Source organism: Pavona decussata, unplaced genomic scaffold (assembly GCF_977016875.1).
Source record: "Pavona decussata unplaced genomic scaffold, jaPavDecu1.1 SCAFFOLD_313, whole genome shotgun sequence".
Taxonomy (NCBI): Eukaryota; Metazoa; Cnidaria; class Anthozoa; order Scleractinia; family Agariciidae; genus Pavona; species Pavona decussata.
This window is the reverse complement of record NW_028145705.1, coordinates 953,332-976,367: the sequence shown is the minus strand read 5'-3', so window position 1 is coordinate 976,367 and position 23,036 is coordinate 953,332. Positions and strand designations below refer to the sequence as shown.

The window sequence follows — 23,036 nt, the reverse complement described above, 5'->3', positions numbered from 1 at the left end:
CCCAAACGTAAGAAACCTAACCCCCAAACATAAGAATCCCTAGTCCCCAAACATAAGAAAACTACCCCCCAAACGTAAGAATGACTAACCTTCAAATGTAAGAATTACTAACCCCCAAACGTAAGAAAACTAACCCCCAAGCGTAAGATAACTAACCCCCAAACGTGAGAAATCCTAACCACCAATCGTAAAAAAGACTAAAGCCGCCGTTACACGTTGAAACTTTTAGCTGAAACTTGTGTGCAACGGCGCTGCGAAACAAGTTTCAGCAGCCGTTGCACCGTGTAACATGGTCGGTTTCGTGAAACTTTTTCGAACTTCCGTTGCGAGACATGTTTCACGAAAAGTAGAACCGCTTTCTACTTCTGCAACGGCTCGCAACGGTCGCAGTGGTGAAAAAACAAGAGTTTCACCGTGTAACACCGCTTCGTGAAACTGGTCTCGTTCGCCGTTGCAGACAAGTTTCAGCTAAAAGTTTCAACGTGTAACGGCGGCTTAACCCCTAAACGTGAGAATCCCTAAGCCCCAAAGGTAAAAAAAAAAAAAAAAAAAAAATCCCAAACGTATGAAAACTAACCCCTAAGCGTAAGAATCCCTAACCCCCAAACGTTAAAAATCTAACCTCCAAACGCAAGAATCCCTAACCCCCAAAAGTAAGAAAACGAACCCCCAAACATAAGAATGACTAACCCCCAAATGTAAGAATCCCTAACCCCCAAACGTAAAAATCCCCAGCCCCTAATCGTAAGACTGACTAACTTTCAAACGTAAGAAAACTAACCCCTAAACGCGGTAAGAATCTTTAACCCCCAAACGTAAGAATCCTTAACCCACAAAAGTGAGAAAACTAACCCCCAAACGTAAAAAAGACTAACCCCCAAACGTTAGAAAACTAACCCCCAAACGTAAGAATGACTAACCCCTAAAGGTAAGAAAACTAACCCCCAAAAGTAAGAAAACTAACCCCCAAACGTAAGAATGACTAACCCCTAAACTTTAGCCTGCGTGGCAAGCGCTAGAAAGGGGAAGTGAGAGGGGAAAATTGGGCGCGCGAGAAACGCACGGCGCGAGGGAGAGGGGAAAAGGAAGCGCCTGCAGCGAACCCATTGTTTCTTTCGTCTTTCTCGGTCGTCGGCGAACGAGAAATCGCCATTGGTTCGTGTTTAATTATGCGTCAGTCATTTCCTGATACGACCTTCTGATTGGTCCAGATGTTTTGGACGCCATTTGAAACTGAAAATCAAGATGACAGGTGCACTCAAAAGAGACAGGGAAGCTAAGTTTGAGCAAATTTTGAAGGAAATCTTCCTGGAGTTAGAAGACAAAGGTCGCAAAATAACCTTGAAAGATGAACAGAGAAAAGCGGTGAAACAACTGTATGGAAAGAAAGACTTGGTGGCAGTTTTACTAACGGCTTTCGGAAAGAGTCTTATCTTTCAGTTGCTGGTGTTATTAGAAAATAGAAATCGCAATGGCTACTCTCAAACTGCTTCTGTACTAGTAATTTACCCTCTTACTAGCATTATTAATGACCAAATTTTTGAAGTGGAGAGTATGGGTTTATCTACGTGTAATTTGTCGGAAAAGCTCGCTGATTTAACAGTATTTATTTTATTGCACTCGACGGATTTCTGCAAGATAATCGCCTTGTGATCATAAGTCTCACCCATTCGCTGTTGCAGAGTAATCATTGATTTGTGGGATATACAAAACCTAGGCGGTTTAACCGCCCAAAGTCTAAACTAACACCCATGTGGAAAAGAATTATCGAAATCCCGTACGCAACAGCAGACGTAATTCTTTTCGATCAGCCATACCGCTTAGTGTTTTTCCAATATTTCACGCACTCTGGGTTCCGGAGAAAGTAAGCAATATTTATTGGCTGGCATTTGACAGGAAGACGGTCGCAAATGTTGGCCGTTTGCATATTAATGAGGGGGCGAGACGAAATAAACAATGGGCTCGCTGCAGGCGCTTCCTTTTCCCCTCTTCCTCGCGCCGCGCGTTTCTCGCGCGCCCAATTTTCTCCCCTCCCTTCCCCTTTCTAGCGCCTGCCACGCAGGCTACCTAAACGTAAGAATCCATATACCCTAAACGTAAGAATAACTAACCCCCAAAAGTAAGAAAAACTAGCCACCAAACATAGGAATCCCTATCCCTTTAAACGTAAGAAAACTAACCCCCAAACGTAAGAATCCCTAAATCTCAAACTTAAAAGAATTAACTTCCAAATGTAAGAATGAATAACCCCCAAACGTATGAAAACTAACCCCCAAACGTAAGAATGACTAACCCCTAAACGTTAGAAAACTAATCCCAAAGCGTAAGAACGACTAACCCCCAAACGTAAGAATCCCTAGCCCCCAAACGTATGAAAACTAATCCCCAAACGTAAGAATAACTAACCCCGAAACGTAAGAAAACTAACCCCTAAACGTAAGAATCCCTAACCCCCAAACGTAAGAATTCCTAACCCCCAAACGTAAGAAAACTAACCCTTAAACGTAAGAATGACTTATCCCTAAACTCCAAACGTAAGAATGACTAACCCCATAAACGTGAGAAAACTAACCCCCAAACGTAAGAAATCTAACCCCTAAACGTAAAAATGACTAGGTCCCAAACTTAAGAATCCCTAATCCCCAAACATAAGAAGACTAACCCTTAAACGTAAGAATGACTTATTCCTAAACCCCAAACGTAAGAATGACTAACCCCATAAACGTGAGAAAACTAACCCCCAAACGTAAGAATCCCTAACCCCCAAACGTAAGAAATCTAACCCCTAAACGTAAAAATGACTAGGTCCCAAACTTAAGAATCCCTAATCCCCAAACATAAGAAAACTAACCCTTAAACGTAAGAATGACTTATCCCTAAACCCCAAACGTAAGAATGACTAGCCCCATAAACGTGAGAAAACTAACCCCCAAACGTAAGAAAACTAACCCTTAAACGTAAGAATGACTAACCCCCAAACGTAAGAATGACAAACGAAATGTTCAAATACTCAAGCTCGTTGCTACATGTTGCGAAAAATATTTGAAGGATTAAATAACCACAATAGCATTTGGCTTTAAAACTATGCTTAGAATTAGTTGTCCTTGGACATTATATGCTCCTCGAAGCTCACAGCTTTCCTCGAGCTTCGCTCTCGGAAAACTGTTCGCTTCTCGGAACAGATAATGTACGCGGACAAATATCTGAACATATTTTTGCGCCAAATGGCGGCTATTGTTTATATATCATTGATTGTCACCTAAGACGCCTATTATTACTGTAAAGTACAAAACAAAAGTTCCTTTTGCCATATTTTTTTCAAGGACCACTTTTATCAGCAGCCAATTCAGTGCTGGTTGTCTGCGCCCCTTCGTGTCATACTTCTTCTTCAGTCCAAGAAGGATGTTTTTCTTTGCCAGTGGTGATGTCGTATGACTCCAGAAACGTGATTGATAATGCTTCCTTGGCTTTGACATTTGCCTGCTATTTGCTTGATGCTATCTATAAATGGGATGTGATACAACTTTAATTATCTCCGACCGGTCAGGATTACTGAAACGTAATCGAGACATATACCGCGGCAGTCTTATGAAGGTATGTACGATATGTTATGTGATTATGCCTGCAAGGGATTATACGTACGGCACACCTTTTGAGAAATGCATAAGATAAACGTTTTACCAGTTACTGCATGCTGTGTTAGTGGTAGTTGTCCTCGTTTGAAATTGACAGCTTTCTTCTTTTTTTAGTTCTCTTAAACTAGAAGGGCAGTAATTTTCCACCCTGTGCTTTGAATTGAAACATGTATCAACTGGCTTGAGCCTGTGTCGAGGACTCGCGGGGTTTCCCGACAAAATGAAGTTGTACTGCATCGACTGTATTCGTAATAAATGGACAATCTTCGGAAATCTGAAAACGCCAGAGGAGTTAACATTTAGCTCATGTTGTTGGCCCGACTGATTTCGCAACGTCATGCCGATGAAAGGTGATCTGATGACTTGAAAAAAGGAACACTTTATTACTACACTTTGGTCTAGCGATAGTAGACTCCTTCTTCCAGCTTCGAAAGAGCACGGCTGACCTAACGATAAAGTCTAAGACAATTATTAATACCTGATACGTGTTTTATTATGCTGCGTTCGATTTGTTATTTTCCTGTTATTTGCTTGATGCTGTTTATAAATGAATGTGATACAACTCTAATTATCACCGACCGGTCAGGATTACTGAAACGTAATCGAAACATCTACCGTGGCAGTCTTAATTAATATGTGTACGATATGTTACGTGATTATGCCTGCAAGGACTGCAAGGGATTATACGTATGGAACACCTTCTAGAAAATGTATCAGGGTCTTAGAAATGATATATGCATGTTTTACGCTAGTTTGGTCTCAGTGTTCAGATTATATGTCGTAGAAACGAAGGAAACACATTGACTTCACCCGAAGTTACATGTCTTTTCGAAAACTCATCCTGGCTGACCATATTTCGGATTTAAAATGACTCCTTTTGTGTCCATTCGGAAACAAAAGGAAACGATTTTCGCATATAAAGAACGTCTAAGGTGGCGATCTACCAAAGGTAACTCTAGTTTCTCGCTACGAAATCATTAAGGAGTCATTGAGGGCTTCCGAGCGGATAATATTTCTTGTAGGGTGCCACTTGAACTATTGCCCTCACTCGCATCGCAAGCTATTAATTATTAAGGTTCTTCTCAAAAGTACTTACGGAAAACTACAAGTGCTTGATTGATGCTTGAGTTGCATTTTTTATTTAAGCCAGGGAGTATTTTTTTTTTTATGTAAGACTTGAGTGACACATAGCAAAGTGTTTTTAATATATATATATATATATATATATATATATATTTTTTTTTTTTTTTTTTTTTTTTTACATGGAAGGCGATGAGTCTTCTTGTTTGAGACGGTAGAGTTGTTTCCCCACTCACAAAGCGATTTTCCTTCTTTTTACGTACCCATGTTCCAGCGAGAAAATAAGTAGCTTATGCATGCCGATTTTTTTATTTCCCTTACTTAGTTAAAAACACTGATCTAAATCTTTTAAATTGTAGAGGATATTTAAGCGAGCAAGAAACGCGTGTGCGAGAAAAACCGCTTGCTGCGTGAACTACGGCGAAGAATGACACGCGCGGGTGTCGACTTTTGCACTCGCGTGTTTCGCCCTCTGAGCTCTCTCTAATAGAAATTAGAGACTGCTTCTAGACCCCTTCTAGCTAGCGCGACTTTCGTTAAACAAAATGAAGGTAAACCGAAGCAGCTGTAATTTAAGTGTTGATATTGAAACAGACTGAAAAGCGTTCTAAAGTATGTCGTTATATTTTAGTTCTAACAGGACTATCATTAGTTGTGTAATCAGGGTGGACAAGTTAACCAAAAATATAAACCTACAAAGCGCAGCTAATTAAGTTAGAAAGTTTACCTAACTTAATTGGCTTGACTTAGAAGGATATATTTTTGTCGTATCTATGTATTCAAGACAATTTCTCAATTGTCGCACCAGTCTCTAAAGCCTGTGAGAGTAGATACCCTTTCGAGCTCTGAAACAGGACGCATCTTTGTATTGCGTTAACAATATTCGCGAAAAAAATTCAAGGTCCAAAGATCAAAGCTAGAAGATTTCTTACATAAAAGCACAGATTTCAATTACGTGCCCATGCCTGTGTTGAGCCTATTGATCACCAATCGTGGATTAACGTAGCTACTGTATCAGCTGACAGTAAGGTGCTCTGCGGTAGCAGACATTTTTTTGAGCTTGAAACAAGTGTCTGCCTCTCATGATATCAGTTTTTTTTATGCTGCTCTCAAACTATTTGCGAAAAATTGTTAGTGGGTTTTTAAAGGCGATAAAACCAGTAAAAGATCAAGAATACACCGTGCATGTCACCCACGTCCAAACATCAAAGCTAAAATATTTCTTACACAAAAGCGCAGCTTTGTGAATTGCGTGCCTCTGCCTGGGTTGACCTTATTGTATTGATTACAAGTAGTGGTTTGACGTAGTTATCACCTACCAGTAAGGTCATTAAGAGGACTAAACACGTCAGCATTTTGGCTGCACTATTTAAAGACTTTGAGGTAATTGGTAGCAACCAATAGCAGAGTTACACGTCAGCATCTTCCCCTCCCTAGTTTGTTCATATACCGTACGTGCCCATCGAACTAGAGGAAGTTGTCTGTGGATAGCTTAGAGGATCATTTCTGCAATAGGTAGGTCGGCTGTGGAAGAACCTGAGAATTTGATCATAGCTCAAGTCAACTGACTTGGTTTTACTTTTGGCAGGTTTGCTCTGTTTTCGCAACGACGTTTTAAGAGGTTGGCTAAGGACTACAGTGTCAGGTGAGTGTAAGCCTTAAAATGAGAGCGCAAGTTTAATACAGTTTAAAGGCTGCTTTCGTTGCCTGAAGGAGTAGAGAGGCGCAGTGGTGAGAGCACTCGCCTCTCATCAACGTTCCCCGGGTTCGATTACCGGTTTGTTGTTGGTTCTCGTCCTTGCTCCGAGAGGTTGTTCTCCCGGTACTCTAGTTTTACCCTCTCCTCATTACCAGCACTTCTCTATTCCAAAGTTTATCTGAAAGGTGTTCCCAATTAGTGCTCTGCGCCTAATACACTGACACTTAAATAAAGCGATTTATCTTTTTTTTACAGTTAGCTGCGCTTAGTCTTCGCGTCTGTCTTTTTCTACAAACAGCCTGTTAATACGTAGGGACGTGACCCAGCGGACATGATTGATTCTCTAGTAGCTACAATTAAGAGTACACAATTCTCGAATTCATGCCAAAATGTTACCTCCTGAATGGGATATTTGGCTGTTTAACTGATGTAACAACTCTATACTATTTTTCCCGATTTTCAGTTTATGGAAAACAATGAAATCTTATCGGCAAGGAAGTTTCATTGACAAGTCGTTGTTAAATAGACGAAACTGCGGAAGTCGCAAGCGGATCTTTGATCGAATATCATTATGCTTGCAAAAGGTTAAATTTCATATTTCCGTTCAAAATATAGCCGTAAAGCGCTCTTATTACATCTATTGTCTTATCTGTTGAAGATGTCATCGCTCAAAGCTAGACGGAATTTCCTGTCACCATCGTTTCGTCGTTTGTTATCCTCCATTTTTAATGTCAACTAAGACTACAGAGACCGTAATTTTACCGGTTCTTAGAAAAAAAATCGTATTGAAAGACGAGGCTGTTCCGACGACTGCCTTCGGGGTTCCACGACAAACTCGAAGTCGTAAGTTGTACATCTAACATGGCCGATCATAGAGTTGAAATAACAAGTGACAAACAATCTTGGATAGATAAAACTGAAAATGATGTCAACACAATAAAAATAATTATCAGTGAGATATTGAATGCTCATTTACCCACGTTACTAACGAAGAATTGCTCATTTGCTTTACTTTGGTAAAAGCTGAGGTCGCAACCTTTTACTTTTCTCCTAGGAAAATAATAATAAAAAAAAAAAAACACGCAAATAGGCGAGCACGGCGAACTTGATAATCGCGTGCTGCGAGAAACCCTGCAACCAGAAGACACGACGCTCGCGTCGCGTGTCTTCACGGGAAGCAATTTTCGGGCGCAACTCGCGTGTTTTGCCCGCTCCACTTGCCCTAAGAAAACTAAGAAACAACATAGAAGTAAACAAAAACAAAAACAAAAGAAAGAGACTGAATAGAATGCAAAAGAATATTGACAATGGACATATATTCCCTAAGGTAACTCTTGAATAGTGCTGGGACCACTTGTACAAACAGGAACAAAGTCTAGCCGGATCTTTGTGTAGATCAGGATCAGCAATGTTGAATAAAACGTAAAATTAAATGCAAGGATGATCGAACAGCTAAAATAATTTTATTGCCCAATATTTCGGTTAGACAATACTAACCTTTTTCAGGGGCGGCAAAAAGCTAAGTAAAAATTGGAAATAAACGGTTACAATATATCTCAACTTTTCATTTGTATCGTCTTTAAATAGTCTTTAAGAGCGGATGTCTGTAAATATCAACCAGAGGTGTGCAATAGCGAAAAATTCAAAATTCTCAAAAAAATTCACAACATAGCCCACGGTAAACTATTGCAAGAAATACATGTTTTACTTCGATCCGATAATTATTTTTGATGTGAGGCTATGATCTTGAATTCACCGCTCCTGAACCGGGTTTTCGGTGTCTGACACCACATGTTGCAAAAACCTTGTTTTAAAAATCAAACCAGTTTTGTTCCAAACGAAAAACATCCAGTCTGATAAAGTACATAATTATGGACATCATGAATGGTATCTTACTCATCTGAAGTGAAAATTAAATATTTAGGAGATTTTTCAATATTTACAATTTTTTAAGCGATTTCTCGTGATGCCTAATTGACAAATTTGCGAGGCCAAAATCATCAACTGGTACATGGCGTTGAGGATAAAGATTTACACCACGTGAAAGAGCATCATTTCTTCTTATAAAATCCGCTTTCAAAACTATGGGCAACACAGAAGAAAATTTTTGAGGCCGCGAATTACAAGTAGTACTTTAGTGAAATTTGAACTTTTCTGTCACGGCATTCCGTTGCTAAACTCAGATAAACACAACATGAAAACGTTTCAAGCAACAATGGTTTATTAATTCTTGCTACAGGGCGCTGCCTGTGCATGATCTATGCTTGTAAGACTATTTTCCTTGGTTTTCTATCTTTTAGGGGCAGTGTCAAAAGATTTTAGCGGAGTTCAAAAGCCGTACACGGGTCAGTACCGGTCGCAACACTAGTAAATATGGAATAAAATGAAACCAGGACTTCTTTCATTCAATCTTACTTTGAAAAAAATGGAGCAAATAGCTAAGAGTGCTATATAATTCATACCTTTGAGCGGCCACACTGGATGTTTAAGGAATATGGGACATCTATAGGAAACATCGTAACACTTTAGGCCGTTTTATACATTTGGTCACAAAGATTGTGTTACATACATTTCACCGGCAGACCGCTGACCTTACAATTACGTGCGCCCTTGTCCACGGGATAGAAATCGATGTTTCGTCCAGCTAGACCCCAAATACAATTAATTATTAATATATAATTAGTTCAAACTGAGATTACGGTTTTGGGTTATCACAATTTTATCTGGTTGCGTCTACGCTCGCGCCGTTGTTTTGATTTTTGATAAAGTTTTTCAAATTTCAGTCTAACGTAGCCTGCGAATACAGCCGACTCTCATCGCTCCCGTCCCCAAGGGGCGTTTCGCGAGGCTACCATGAATGCCACTCAAGGAGAGTTAAAAGCAATGTGACTGCCTAGTTCATCTGGATAAGACCCAATTTTCAATTTATTGTTCACACAAATTGTCTGTTGTATGATAGTTTTCATACGATAAAAGATAGTTCATCCATCAGTAATGGAATTTGAGCAGACAAAGCATGGTTTCTTTGGCCTTAATGGGTCAAAGTAAGAACACGATCCAACAAGATCATGTTGCCTAAATATATGGTGCTATGCTCTGAAATTTTAGAGTACTTGCGAAAGCCGACAGGCACTAATATCGAGGTCATCTTGTGGATAAGTCTAGATTGCACCAATGTGATGCCCCGATCTCCCTTCGTTTGCTTGAAATGATTAGCTGCCCAACTTGGTAAGACCGGCGCAGAATCGGTTTAGGCAGCGCCGTCTGATGCCATAAGCATCTCGATGTTTTGAGCAAATAGACCTGATTAGATGGCTGTCATCGATTTCGAAGATATCAAGGGAAATTTTGCCCTGAAGTTTAGTCAGTTAGTTTTGTCACTTGTTTTTTATTTGCTTTACATAACACAATAATTACAATATTGAATATTGCTTACACTATTTACAATAAATACCATACTTACAATACTGACAATGCTTATTGCTTACATTGCTAACAATACTTACTATTTTCAAACATTGTTACGTTTCTTATGCTTTAAGTACACTATTGCATCGGAAGAAACTTGTTTAAAGATAATTGTCGTTATTGAGGCAGGATAAGCTACCGGATGAAGGACATAGACTTTACAGCCAAAGGAGCGTAAAAATAAAAAAATAAATAAATAACTTTTATTTACCCTCGGCAGTGTTTATAGCACAAGTGCTAGTGGGGCCGAGCATTAAACTTCATAAAGAAATAATAGCGTAGCTGCGCCGTCCAGGTTGTGAAACCCTGGCCCTCTTTCTGACAAAAATTGCTCCCCCTACGCTCCTCCCTTATTCCTACTGACAATGTACTGTGGTCGACTGTAGCAGGTGTGAGTCGTAATGCAGGAAATATTGGGGAAAATAGGGACGACAGTGGTGACGCAACCCCGTTTCCCTCCTCGCTCTTACCCTGCCGCCTCCCCACTAAGCTCCCCATTCTTTACGTCGGGAAACTGTAACAGTGACAAAGCACAGGGCCAAATAACTTTAAAAAAAAAAATCACTAAAAATCGTAAATGTGTGTGGATGTAATAACCAGTAATTCAGAATCAAATTGCAAGCGTTATTAAAGGTAATTCTTATTTAAGGTCAGGAGTTTTGCGTTACATTAATTCGATACCTGCTCTGCCTACGAGAAGCTCCGCCTCAGTATTCAGTGTTCAGTCAGCAAACCCCGTGGCCCTTAGATAGTTTCGAATGTCTGTTGTACAATCTCTGATTGGAATACATTGGGTATTCGCTGGATTTCCAACACTTTGTCCACATTGTCCTCCAACAATTGAGGCATACTCACACGATACCATTTGGCTCAATTTGTTTGAACGCCGTGAAACCAGAATCGAGCATTAAAGTTGGATTGCGGAGCAAAATAAACAAACTGAAGCGATCTGAATACCAACGTGGGCTAACTGTACGTTTAGAAAGTTCAGTGACAGAAAATACAGCTCACAAGTAAATCGCAGTTACAGCTTGTATCGAAGGGGCAGTGAAAAATTACCCTTGGCACGCGCCCGCGGGGTACCATTCGAGCAGAGGCCCTTTGATCTTTCTAGATAAGTCGAAGGGCCTCTGCTCGCAGGGTACCCGGGGGTGAACCTTTATATAAAAATTGACGGGGGTGATCGTAGCTTTCGGGGGTTAAAATTCGTGGTTTGGTACATGTCAAAGGTATGGCGGTACCTTTTAGCCAGTTTTAGGGGATTGAGCGAAAACATATAAGAGAAAGTTATTATAAATATCAGTCAACTGTCACTAAGCGTATTCATTTTAGAATTGGTACCACTAAGTGGGAAAATTGTACAGACCACGGCTACAAAACAAATTCTGGTACCCTTTAGTGGTACTTTTCAAAATTTATGACGATCAATTTGTCAATTTGATATGGGAGTCCCCCTCCCCCTGGGGGCAAATGGTCTGCGCAAACTGTAACGCAATCTCTGCCGTTAAACGTATTTTTAAATCGCGGCAAAATGCATGTATCGTTCCTGATTGATGTGATGGTTTCTACAATGTACAGAAAGCTCGCTAAACAGGTATGAATTACGTAGCACTTGTAGCTATTGTTTCATTTGTTCTAAAGTAAGATTCAATGCAAAACATTCTGGTACGAATTCAAAACGTTGACTACGTAAACTGACCTTTGTGACCTTTATACGCTTTTGAACTCGGGGTCTAATAAAACTACTATAATCGTTTGTGCCTGCCCGAAATGATTAAAAACCATGGAAAGTAATATTATGAACGTGGGCCATAACCTATAGCAAGTACCAACAAACAATTGTTGTTTGAAACGTTTTCATGTTGTGTTTATCTGAGTTTTAGCATCGGAATGCCGTGACAGAAAAGTTCAAATTTCACTAAAGTACTACTTGTAATTCGCGGCCTCAAAAATCTCCTTTTGTGTTGCCCATAGTTTTGAAAGCGGATTTTATAAGAAGAAATGATGCTCTTTCACGTGGTGTAAATCTTTATCCTCAACGCCATGTACCAGTTGATGATTTTGGCCTCGCAAATTTGTCAATTTGGCATCACGAGAAATCGCTTAAAAAATTGTAAATATTGAAAAATCTCCTAAATATTTAATTTTCACTTCAGATGAGTAAGATACCATTCATGATGTCCATAATTATGTACTTTATCAGACTGGATGTTTTTCGTTTGGAACAAAACTGGTTTGATTTTTAAAACAAGGTCTTCGCAACATGTGGTGTCAGACATCGAAAACCCGGTTCAGGAGCGGTAAATTCAAGATCATAGCCTCACATCAAAAATAATTATCGGATCGAAGTAAAACATGTATTTCTTGCAATAGTTTACCGTAGGCTATGTTGTGAATTTTTTTGAGAATTTTGAATTTTTCGCTATTGCACACCTCTGGTTGATATTTACAGACATCCGCTCTTAAATATTGTAACCGTTTATTTCCAATTTTTACTTAGCTTTTTGCTACCCCTGAGGAAAGTTAGTATTGTCTTACCAAAATATTGGGCAATATAAATATTAAAGCTGTCCGATCAGCCTTGCATTTAATTTTACGATATATTCCCAAGTTTGACAAAGATAAATTAAGATGTTCGATTTAATAACCCTTCCTACATCAATAACTCTAACCACTTGCAAACATTTTTGTAATTCCCCACAGAATGAGGATGGCTTTTAAAGAAGCGGTGTTTCTTCTTTCCCTTATCATGCTGCCATTGACGACGGAGGCACTACGTTTCATTAGGCCAGGAGGTAAATAAATACAATTGTCATGGAAAGAGTAGATACAACAATTGCAAAAAATACACTAAATCAACTTCGTTGCCACAAATGTTTGTCTTTTTCTTTTGAAAGTACGTCATAGTATGGGAAATTAATCACGTTATCCTCCTCCTCCTCCTCCTCCTCCTCCTCCTCCTCCTCCTCTTCTTCTTCTTCATCATCATCATCATCATCATCATCATCATCATCATCATCATCATCATCATCATCATCATTATCATCATTATCATCATCATCATCATCATCATTGGCATCATTATTATTGTCATCATTATCATCATCATCGTCATTGTCAGCGTCATCGTCACTATCATGATCATCCATCATGTTGTTTCCGGTCACTTTATGTTGTCATAATTGTTGCCAAATTGGATTACTCCATTCAATGAACATGAATGCTGTCTATTTAGGCACTGAAAAAAAAAAAAAAAGACTTTGAGGTCAGTTTTAATTCATCTAAAAAATTTTCAGACATTTTAACATTTTTTTTTTTACTTATTTATTATTTTTTTCTTACATTATAGATTCTGTCGAAATTCATGAAGGCAGTGATGGGATGTGCCTCAAGGAAGGGCTGAAGGAAGATATAGCAGCGATAATGAGACAACTCGAGGATCTGGCGGCAAAGGTTGAAAGTTGTGGACGTAGGCAGAATGGTAACTGAAATAAATAGAGCCCAATTCATTATCATGCACAGAGATTTAGAAAAAAATATCAAATTAGAACGTAGGCGGCACAATTTGTTCGCCATTTACAAATGATTGTTGCTGACAAATGTTAAGGCAAATTTGCGAGAAAGAAAATATAAAGCATATCATTGATTTTACGGATATTTTTTTTTTGGGGGGGGATTGACACTTCGACTATACACATCTCTTTCAGACTGTAATGCTACACCTCCCTGTTACTGTTTGTTGTTCAGCTGTTTACTCGCTTTACAGATTGTGCAATTGCGCAATTTCTTTCCTGCTGCCGCTTACAATTCAAATTTAGTGAGAAAGAGGACCACAATTTATACACTACTTAATGATACCCTTCTTAAATAAAGGACTCACTTATTAAATGGGCGGCGCGTGTACTAACTCAGTTTGTCTCATCTAATGGGAAGCCAGATAGTAGGTATAATCTATAATAACACTGGATGGTGGGTGGTACTATTTTCTAGCCTCCTTGTTGTAAATGGATCAGTTTGCCTCAAGTAATGAGAAGAAATCAGAGGGAAACAAAAACTCGAAAAAGAGCATTCTTTTAAAAACTGCATCATTGTATAATGCAGTTCCAGGGTTTTCATTGGCTTAGCAGCCATGGTATATGAGCCATTATTGTAACCAAAGGCGTTTTGCTAGATAGGCAGCCCAAACTCGCAATACAATCCACAGATTAATAGCTGTCAGTTTTACTGGTACTTTAATGCATTCTTAGCAGTGATGATCCAACAACCGAAATCCGTAATCCATGAGAACCGTAAGAACCATTGATAAGAACCGTAAAACTAAAGAAACGAATACACCGTAAAAACTGATGTAACACGATGGGATAACTATAAATTCCGCTTGCGCTTCTAATCGCTAATAAATGACCAAGATAAGCAAGCAAAACTATACCTTTGAGCAGCTACGAGGCGGTGGAAGTCCAAAGCCTAACAACCCATACAAAATTCCGTTTTCATTTCGTTTTTAGTTTTCATTGATTCCATTTTCTAATCATTTGTTTTCGTATTATTCTCGGCCAGGTTCAAGCTGCCCAGCCAACTGGGTTAAGCATGGAAAGTCGTGTTATTACATCCATGACACTCCAACCAAAAGGTGGTTGGACGCTCGGCAAAAGTGCCAGGCCATGGGCGCCGATCTTCCAATCATCAGATCACAAGAGGAAAATCAGTTTATTTTGGACCTGCTAAAGGGGCGGAATGACAGAGTTGGGATAGTTGGTGCGTGGCTTAGACTCCAAAGAAGGGCTGACTCCAGGTTCTACTGGGTTGATGGCAGTCCACTACAAGGTCATTACCAGAACTGGGCGATTGGGGAACCAAACAACGCCAAGCGTAATGAGAACTGTGCCTACTTGTATAACATAAACGGAGAAGGAGCTTCAGGACAATGGAATGACGATCCATGCGACCTGACAGCTGGATATTCATATTGGTACAACAGGGCTCTCCTTGCTATTTGCCAGAAGCCCATCTGAGACGGCCAGCCCGCTGGTTAAGAAGGCTCACGTATAAGTTTTGAATTAATGGTAGATTGAACTGAACTGTGTTAAAGGTTAACTAATTGGTCTTTATTGGTGTATCAATTAAGAAACTCCATGTAGTTGTAATAGCGTGACGTTCTGTCAAAACAGTCAACATTGCTTTTAAGCTAAGGTGGGTATGAGCCTAAAATAAAAAGGTGCTGGAAATACCATGGCATGAAAGTTGCTGTGTTGTGTAGTTTGTTGGAATATGACTTTTCTTTTGCAGTGATAACTCTATGGGTTTGGTAGTGTTCAAAATGAAGAACGTGTGGTAGCGGGAAGGGGAAGGGGTTATGTATGGCGGCTGTGTTGCTATTCTTGTCCAAACTCTGTCACTCAATTCTCAAAACTCTGAAAACTTAGTTTTCGCTCGATTGACCGTATTCAGGAATAAGAACACGCGGAATAGTTTTTAAATTTCTCTTTTTAAGGTTACCTTATACCTTCAGAGGTGTTTCGCCTCCAAGCGATGTAGCGGCGATGTAGCGCGTCCAGTTTACACTGTAGATACCTAAACTCATATATCAAATTAAAGCTTGTAGAGCTGGCTATCAAACTATACCAATAATTTTAAAATGAAATAAATTGCCCAACTTTTTGCAGTGTTTTCTCAAATCAATTTCTTTACTTGGAGGAGACACTTTAAAGAGCTGAAACTCAAAGGGAATTTGCCTTCAAATTTGGACAGCAGCTAGTTTAATATATAAACAACAAAAACATGTCTGCGAATTTTTTCTTTTGAAACATTTTTTCTCCGAGAGCGATTTTTGTATGATCACTCCGCATTTTTTTTTATCCTATTACGAAAATGTTCTGTAACTTTTTACTGCGATTGAATATGGCAAAATGCAGACACCTTTGTTTTAGCGCGTTGAGTCCGGAAACTGAGGAGCAAATTAAATTAGAAAAAATAAAATTCGCCTCAAAAGGTGATTTGGACGCTCACATTTAGAGGTCGTGAGAGTATTGACAATTTACTTAATTTCAAAACTCTTTGTGTAGTTTGATACCCAGCTCTATAAGCTTTAATTTGATATAAGGGTTTATGTATCTACAGTTTAAACCGGACGCACTACATCGCTTGGACGCGAGACACCTCAAAAGGTATAGGGTAACCTTAAGTATTTTGGGAAGGCATTTCTGAAAAACGTTCGCTGATATCTCGTACTCCAGTGACCTCTAAAATCTCTTATGAACTGAAGGATTTCTTTTCACCGTTGTAGGTGTACCTAGTCCGTAATAGGGTCAATCGAACGCTCTCTAAAAGAAGCTCATTCCTACTGAAGCCAGAGCACGTTAAGCCTTAAAACGTGAAACCAAAATCAATCTTTAAAAGGCTGAGAAATGGTAGCATTTTGGAGAAATAAGAGAGGGCCAAGTTTAAGTCAAAGCGGTGATTTGAGTGATGGATATTAAAAAAAAAGGCTAATGAACCTTTCACACCCTTAAACCAAGGTCTACTGGTTGGCATCGTTTTATGTATCGTGTAGAGTATGGTGATAGGAGTATGGTCTGGCGTTTGAAAAAGCCATTTTCTATTCAGTTGCTCTATATAGTTTCACGGTAGATCTCGTTAATTCATCTGAGCTTTAAATCCTCCACCATAGGTTCTGAGAAAGGTATTTTATGAGAGACGAACCCCAGGCCCACTATTCCTATTCGATTTCTTCAAAGAGCACTCGGAAGTATCTTGACTGAGAACTCCTTCAACTTTAATGATAGGGATTACCATCAAATACATGGCACTACCATGAGCATGCAAATGGGGGTCGACTTCGCCAATATTGTCGTAGCAAAGGTTGGACCAAACATTTTAATCCTAAGCACTCGAAAACCGCTGCTTTAAAAATCGACATTTTTACTCTTTAAAGAAAAACCCAAACATAAGTACACTTCATCGAGCAAGCTAACAAACACCATGTAAAATCTGTAGATATTTGCAAAGGAAATAAACTTCTTGGTAATCAACGTTTACAAGGGCGAGAGAGTCAGAAAGGAATCCGTCCTTGATGTACGTGCCCATTTTTAAATCGGAGCTAACTCTTCTAAAATATTATTTGAAGAAAAAAAATTAATCCAAAAAGGTTACTCAAAATTATTCCTTCCAAGGAGAGGATGCTCAATGTTGACAATGTTATGAAAAGAACCCTAAAAATTTTAAACTTGTTAAATTTAAACTTTTCAAGGAAAACTTGCTCCGCTCTAGCTCAAAGTCTTTCAGGCAGCGCGACCAAGCTTTTGAGTAAACGAGTTAGCAAAATCCACTTTTCTTATTGAGAGTGACACTTACACCTAAACAACAATGCATGACAGAATATAAATAAACAAAGCTTGTCTGAATCAATTACAATAAATGTAAAATTACTTGGGGGCATAGACCGTTTTGTAAGCGGGACATATTTGTTCGTTTCATAGTATACTTAATTCAATATTTATATAATTATTTAGTTGACTGACTTTAATCCGTAGTGTCTTGTATTATTGTCACTGACCATCCTTGTAATTCAGCCTTTAGGCTGCGAGAGGGATATCAATAAATTATTATTATTATTATTATTATTATTATTATTATTATTATTATCATTATCATTATCATTATCATTATCATTATCATTATCATTATCATTATCATTATCATTATCATTATCATTATCATTATCATTATCATTATTATTATTATTATTATTATTATTATTATTATTATTATTATTATTATTATTATTATTATTATTATTATTATTATTATTAAGAGTGTTCTACATTCTTTTTAGTTTGTCAAGACACCCTGCAGATGAAGGGGAACTAAGGAAGGAATTAGGGATGCGAACGCGGAATCTGAAAAGGCTTTAAAGCTAAAAAGGCTTTTATCAACACAACGGACACACAGAGGGAGTCATGCAGGTCTGTCAACCCCATTTTAACTTGCTTGTGACATTTTTAGACATGACCCCGTCCTGCGACGTGCTAGACAAACAGTACATTTAAAATGCATAGAAAAGGATAAATATTTAGTCCTCACACTGACTTGAGTCTCTAAATTTGTTTAGAGATGAGGAAAATACCTTCATACTCCTCAAGGTGATACACTCTTTGGAGGGGATAACCTCCTTTATGCTCCTTGTACTGACGAAAACGCCTTCAAAAGATATACACAACCGATCTCGGCGGATCGAGCTTTGCAGTGCTCTAACCTCATTGGTACGAAGCTCTGGACCAATAGCAAAACAGGGGTGCATTTTTGATCCGCTAAGCGATATAAATACGGCTAAAACATTTGAGCGTTGCCCGTGTCGACGAGATACACAGCAACTGATGAGATTCCAAGAGAATCGAAACTGCAGTCTTGCATGAGAAACAACATTGGACACTCGCCAGAAGAAATTTCACCAGCATCCAAGAGACTCACAAGACAGTTGTCTCTCTTCACTTAAAAAAAAAAAAAATCTGCTGCGGATGCGAGCTACGCGACAAAATAATGGGGGTACATGTCAGCTCTAAGAACACAATAGCTGTTTTTCAGATAAGAAGCAACTCAGAGAGCTAAAAGACAGCGCTACAAGGAAGTTATAGCTCTCGAAAGCGAGAGACAACAATGATCAGCTTTGTAAATACGAGAATCTGTTGGACCCTCATATCCGTGATAAACAAACAATTTGCAATCTTCACGCAGCGAGATACAATAGCATAAGCATTAATTCACGGTTTAAAAAATCCACGGATCCTGAATCTTCACAGATAACATTTATTTAGCGCTACCTGAAATCGTGAAGTCAATCCAAGCTGATAAACCTTAACAAATGCCACAGAGCTAGCAAACACAATGGCATATCAGAATCTAATCGTTACGCCTCAGAGTGATCAGCCCGACGAAACTAATCGAACAGTTCGGTAATCGAACTTAATCGAACGATTGGGTTCGATTAGTTCGCAAATCGAACACAATCGAACCAAAAAATTTGTGTGAAAGTTCGATTGAGTTCAATTTCCGAACCCAGTATACATTCACTGATGCAAAATCAAACCTAATCCGCGAACTCAATGGAACCCATCGAACTCAATCAAACCTTACCGAACTAATCGAACCCATTCGAGCGTTCGATTTGGTTCGATTAGCACGATTTTTTTGTGAGGGTTGATTATCAAACTCAATCGAACCCAATCGCGTGATGGGATTCGATTGGGTTCGATTAAGTTCGATAAATCGAACGTTCTATTTGGTTCGATTAGTTACGTCGGGGATCGTAAGACACCCTCCATTCAGTATATTTGAGAATTCCCCCTCACGATCTAGACAAACACCATTAAGCAGAGTGGTTTCATCACATTTTGATCTAAAGGGAAGAATCTCTTATACAAAAGGAAAATCGCTTAAAGACATGCTTGTTAAAGCAAACCTGAAAAGTCTTTTATCAACACAACGGACACACAGTGGGAGCCGTGCAGGTCTGTCAACCCCATTTTACCATTTTAACATGCTAGCCCACCCTCTCCCACCATCCGCCAAAAGTAATTTGCTGGAAACTGCAAATCATCAGTCCCTATTCAGCAAAACTGGAATGGTGCACGAGGTAAGGAAAGTTTGGTTTTACTCCTCGTTAACTTTTAGGGATGATGAATAGTCAAAATTCAGGGCATTTTTTTTTTATATTAAAAGTAATATATGAAGGTCGTTCTCTTGTTCAAGGAAACACTGCTACATATGATGGCCAATTTAATTTACTACCAAAGAAGCGATAGACCTTTTTATGTCCTCATTCCTCAGTCCTCACGAGTATAAATCCCTTAAAGCGGTCAGAATTGTGTTTTAGCTTGTATTTCTCTTCCCTCAGACAACTCGACTCACCCTACCTGGTTCTAAGTTTTCATAATGGCTTTGTTCATTTCCGTTTCTTTCTTCTGTTTCTGTCTCATCATTTTAATTTTTTTGTTGTTTGTAAATATACCAAAGGTTGTCTTCCACGGTTACTGTGGCCGAAGAAATTGTGGCGTGAGTGCAATCGTCTTATAATAGTCAAAATTGTTTGTTCTAGATCAGCTGAAAATAGCCTATTTGTTGACGTTAGCAGTTACGAAGTGTGTCTCTCGAAATTGAAAGATGTACACAAAACTTACTGTCGTATTTAAGGACTTTAACTTTTACTTTTCTGTTGGTTTGTAGGACATGGATAATATTGACTTCTAATATTTTAAAGTTTATATCCGGATTATGAATTTCTTTAAAACTGAAGTGAGAAAAAGTATTCAGAGGGCTGTTTAAAAGTAATGCTTGTTACTTTAATACCAGCATATTAAATTATAGGGTGTTACTCTCGTCCACAAACCTATCTTTGTTCTTGGTATGAAATACCACTGCCAACCCAATACAAGTAACCCAAAACCGTTTGGATCAAAATTTATATCAGAGTTGAAGTCTCTCTTTTAAAGTTACTGCATCCGATTTTCGTACTCCAATGCTAGTCCTGCAATGTGAAGCATATGCTGTACGTAAGTTAGTTAAGTTACCATTCAAATATCTTGCGAGCGCAGAGGTATTTCCGGGTGTCGCTTATCACCGCTGAAAAATAACAAAAGTTATTTTTTCGGCGTAGAGAAGCGACAGCCGCAAATACGTTTGCGTTCGTAGGCTACCATTCAAACGACAGAAGAAGAAAATAGCAAACCGATTGAAGTGTTAGACTGTGAACGATTTCTGTAAATAGGATCAAAATTTACACTTTGTAAAAAAGGGCATCCATCTCTGTCAAACTACTGTAGTATGTCCTGGTGTCTTTCCAGCAAAAGGGAATGACCCGTTGGTTAGTGACGAGGCCCACTGAAGCGACTGTATAACAAAAGTAAATAAATAAATAAAATAAAATAAAATAAAATAAAGCAATAAATAAATAAAATCCCATTGTCCTGCAATTTTCGTATTTTTAAGCAATGATAACCAGGATCAAAAAAAGTAAACGAAAAGCGGTAGAACGACTTTTTCGTCTCGTTCTCGTGTGTGAGAGCTCTTGGTGCTTTGTCAATCAACGCGTGGCATACTTGAAACAAACAGCATATGTTGTCCCTACCAACAGGAGAAATTAACGGGAAAATGAGCCCGTTGTGAAATGGCCCTTGTTCCATACTTTTAATACTGCAGGTTAAGGCGTCCCGTGTGAATTCAGCAATGTCTTTGAGGTAAGCGAAGCAGATATGAGAATCAATCCCCTTTTATCAATATTGTATGTTTAGAGAGAGGACGAAATGTTGATATCAACCTACTGATAGCGTTTCAATCAATTGTCATGATATTGCCTTTCACCAGCTATTTTAGTAGTAGAGCAACTGAACTCTATCCAGCTTCTTCATCTCGCCAGAATACAACTCTCTCTTAGCACATAAATAACACTTCTACTGAATACCTTTTGTACAAATATTAAAAGAAAGAAATGGAAGCGTAATTCAAGCGAGTTTTGGACGGGGAATAATATAGCCTTAGATAGTGTGCATTTATTTTAGTAGTAGAGGTTACCTGGTATAATTTCTCTCAAAAATGTATGTACAAAAGATTCGAAAACAGTTAGGAATGTCCATTGAATTTCCGTTGTCCTGCATAAGAATTTGTGAGACTGGTAAAATGGTGTCACAAAATATTGAACCGCTAGAAGAGGAAGAACGAAAACAATAAACATGATAATGTTCACCGAGTCAAAGCGATTAAAAGTAGTTTGTTTTCAATCTTCCCATGCGCCGTCCACCTTAACGAGTGGCAAACAATACATATTTTGAAAAGAAAGAAATATTCAACGCAGTGAGCATATTGTAAAATGTATAGTTTAAGTTTAACTCCCAATTTAGATACCGCGTGTGGTGAATTTAATCAGGCTGCTGTCGCGTTAGATGGTAAACACTGGTTTATATCAACGAAATTATGCCCTTCAGTATTCATAACGGTAATGTTACTGTTTAAAATCAAACCCCACCTCGGTTTGGAATTATAGGAAAATCGGAATAAGTAAGAAAAGAAGGAAGGCCATATTTTCAATGTGCCGTTATTTCGTATTCCGTGCTGTTGCCTGGGTACATGCAGTAGATTCAAAGAGTGTAAATATTGTAAAGCACGGCCGCTTGCAAAACCTTGGAGTGGAAAACCCAAGCAAACGTCGGTTGAGTTTAAAATGAAAAAGCAGTGTTTATCCAATCGCCTTTCTCTCCGTTATACAAAGTTGTCGTCGTATTCGCTCAGAAGCCTATCAGAGAATCACAAAATTTGATGTTAGGTTTTATAAGCGGTCATTTTGTATTCCGGTAAAAGACTATTAATGGTGTGCGCTTGAAGAATAGACTTTTTGAAAATATTTATATTTTAATGGCAGCCAAAACATTGTTTTCTCCTGTAGGAAGCGACTTTGAAGGAAATATCTAGCAATGACAATAACAGACTGGCTTGTTATCCGAATTTAATTACACTGTGATGATATTTGCTATAAAATCCATAAGAAAAACTCCTCGATCCAAATATTCACAGCAACTGAACTCTATACAGGCTCTTCATCTGGCCAGAATACAACTCTCTCTTAGCACATGAATATCAAAAATATCACTTCTATACAAATACCTTTTGTAGAAATATTAAAAGAGAGAAATTGAAGCGTAATTCAAGCGAGTTTTGGACGGGGAATAATATAGCCTAAGGTAGTGTAAACATAATGCACGCACAAACGGAAAATTTCAGTTATCAGCTACTTTCTCTCAGAAGTTGACTTTAAGGAAAAAATCCTTACTGATGTAAAAACCTCGTTTGATTTTGATATGGCTAACACCGGATATATATATTTCGTAAAAGTGACCAATTTTCAACAAATTGACGCGAGAGAAAGTTGCCCGAGGGCTTTGTGAAAGTGATGTTTGCTTCTTTAACACCAGAACATAAACAAATGTAACTGTAGACTCCAGACCCATTTTTGTATTTGATATGCCCAAGTAATTCTGCCCCTTACTTTAACAAATTTTTTTTTAGCTGAGTGGTTTTCCCAAGGAAAAAAAAAACTCTGGCTTTAATGCAAAGGGAAACCTGGGTCCCTTTCTTTTACTTTCGTCTCCCACAGCGTTTTGAACTAATTG

General features: G+C 38.6%; 3 protein-coding genes and 2 long non-coding RNA genes across 8 annotated transcripts in view; 2 read left to right on the top strand and 3 right to left on the bottom strand.

Moving 5' to 3' along the window:
• Positions 1–23,036, bottom strand: part of LOC146454176 (perlucin-like protein) — an 85,229-nt gene that overhangs the window by 35,968 nt on the left and 26,225 nt on the right. The gene's annotated exons all lie outside the window — the stretch shown is intronic.
• LOC146454179 (perlucin-like protein) lies at positions 6,145–15,122 on the top strand. Its single transcript, XM_085095783.1, has 5 exons — positions 6,145–6,230; positions 6,304–6,360; positions 12,586–12,677; positions 13,232–13,363; positions 14,440–15,122. The coding sequence occupies exons 3-5, from the start codon at positions 12,587–12,589 to the stop codon at positions 14,892–14,894; spliced, it is 678 nt and encodes a 225-aa protein (XP_084951909.1). The 5' UTR covers positions 6,145–6,230; positions 6,304–6,360; position 12,586; the 3' UTR covers positions 14,895–15,122.
• LOC146454180 (uncharacterized) lies at positions 6,652–7,999 on the bottom strand. The gene is made up of 2 exons (XR_014859324.1): positions 6,852–7,999; positions 6,652–6,764 (listed from the first exon to the last, which is right to left on the bottom strand). It is a non-coding gene; the product is annotated as an uncharacterized LOC146454180 (long non-coding RNA).
• LOC146454177 (uncharacterized) overlaps positions 12,684–23,036 on the bottom strand; it is a 25,960-nt gene continuing 15,607 nt past the window's right edge. The window contains exon 2 of the long non-coding RNA XR_014859314.1: positions 12,684–13,120. This is a non-coding gene — a long non-coding RNA (uncharacterized LOC146454177). The remainder of the gene's footprint in view (positions 13,121–23,036) is intronic.
• LOC146454178 (CD209 antigen-like protein A) overlaps positions 20,953–23,036 on the top strand; it is a 12,130-nt gene continuing 10,046 nt past the window's right edge. Inside the window, exon 1 of one of the 3 annotated variants that reach the window (XM_085095791.1) lies at positions 20,953–21,110. In XM_085095791.1, coding sequence (XP_084951917.1) covers positions 21,100–21,110 — 11 coding nt within the window. In that variant the 5' untranslated portion in view covers positions 20,953–21,099. The remainder of the gene's footprint in view (positions 21,111–23,036) is intronic. The other 2 variants (XM_085095790.1, XM_085095793.1) reach the window with 2 other exon arrangements.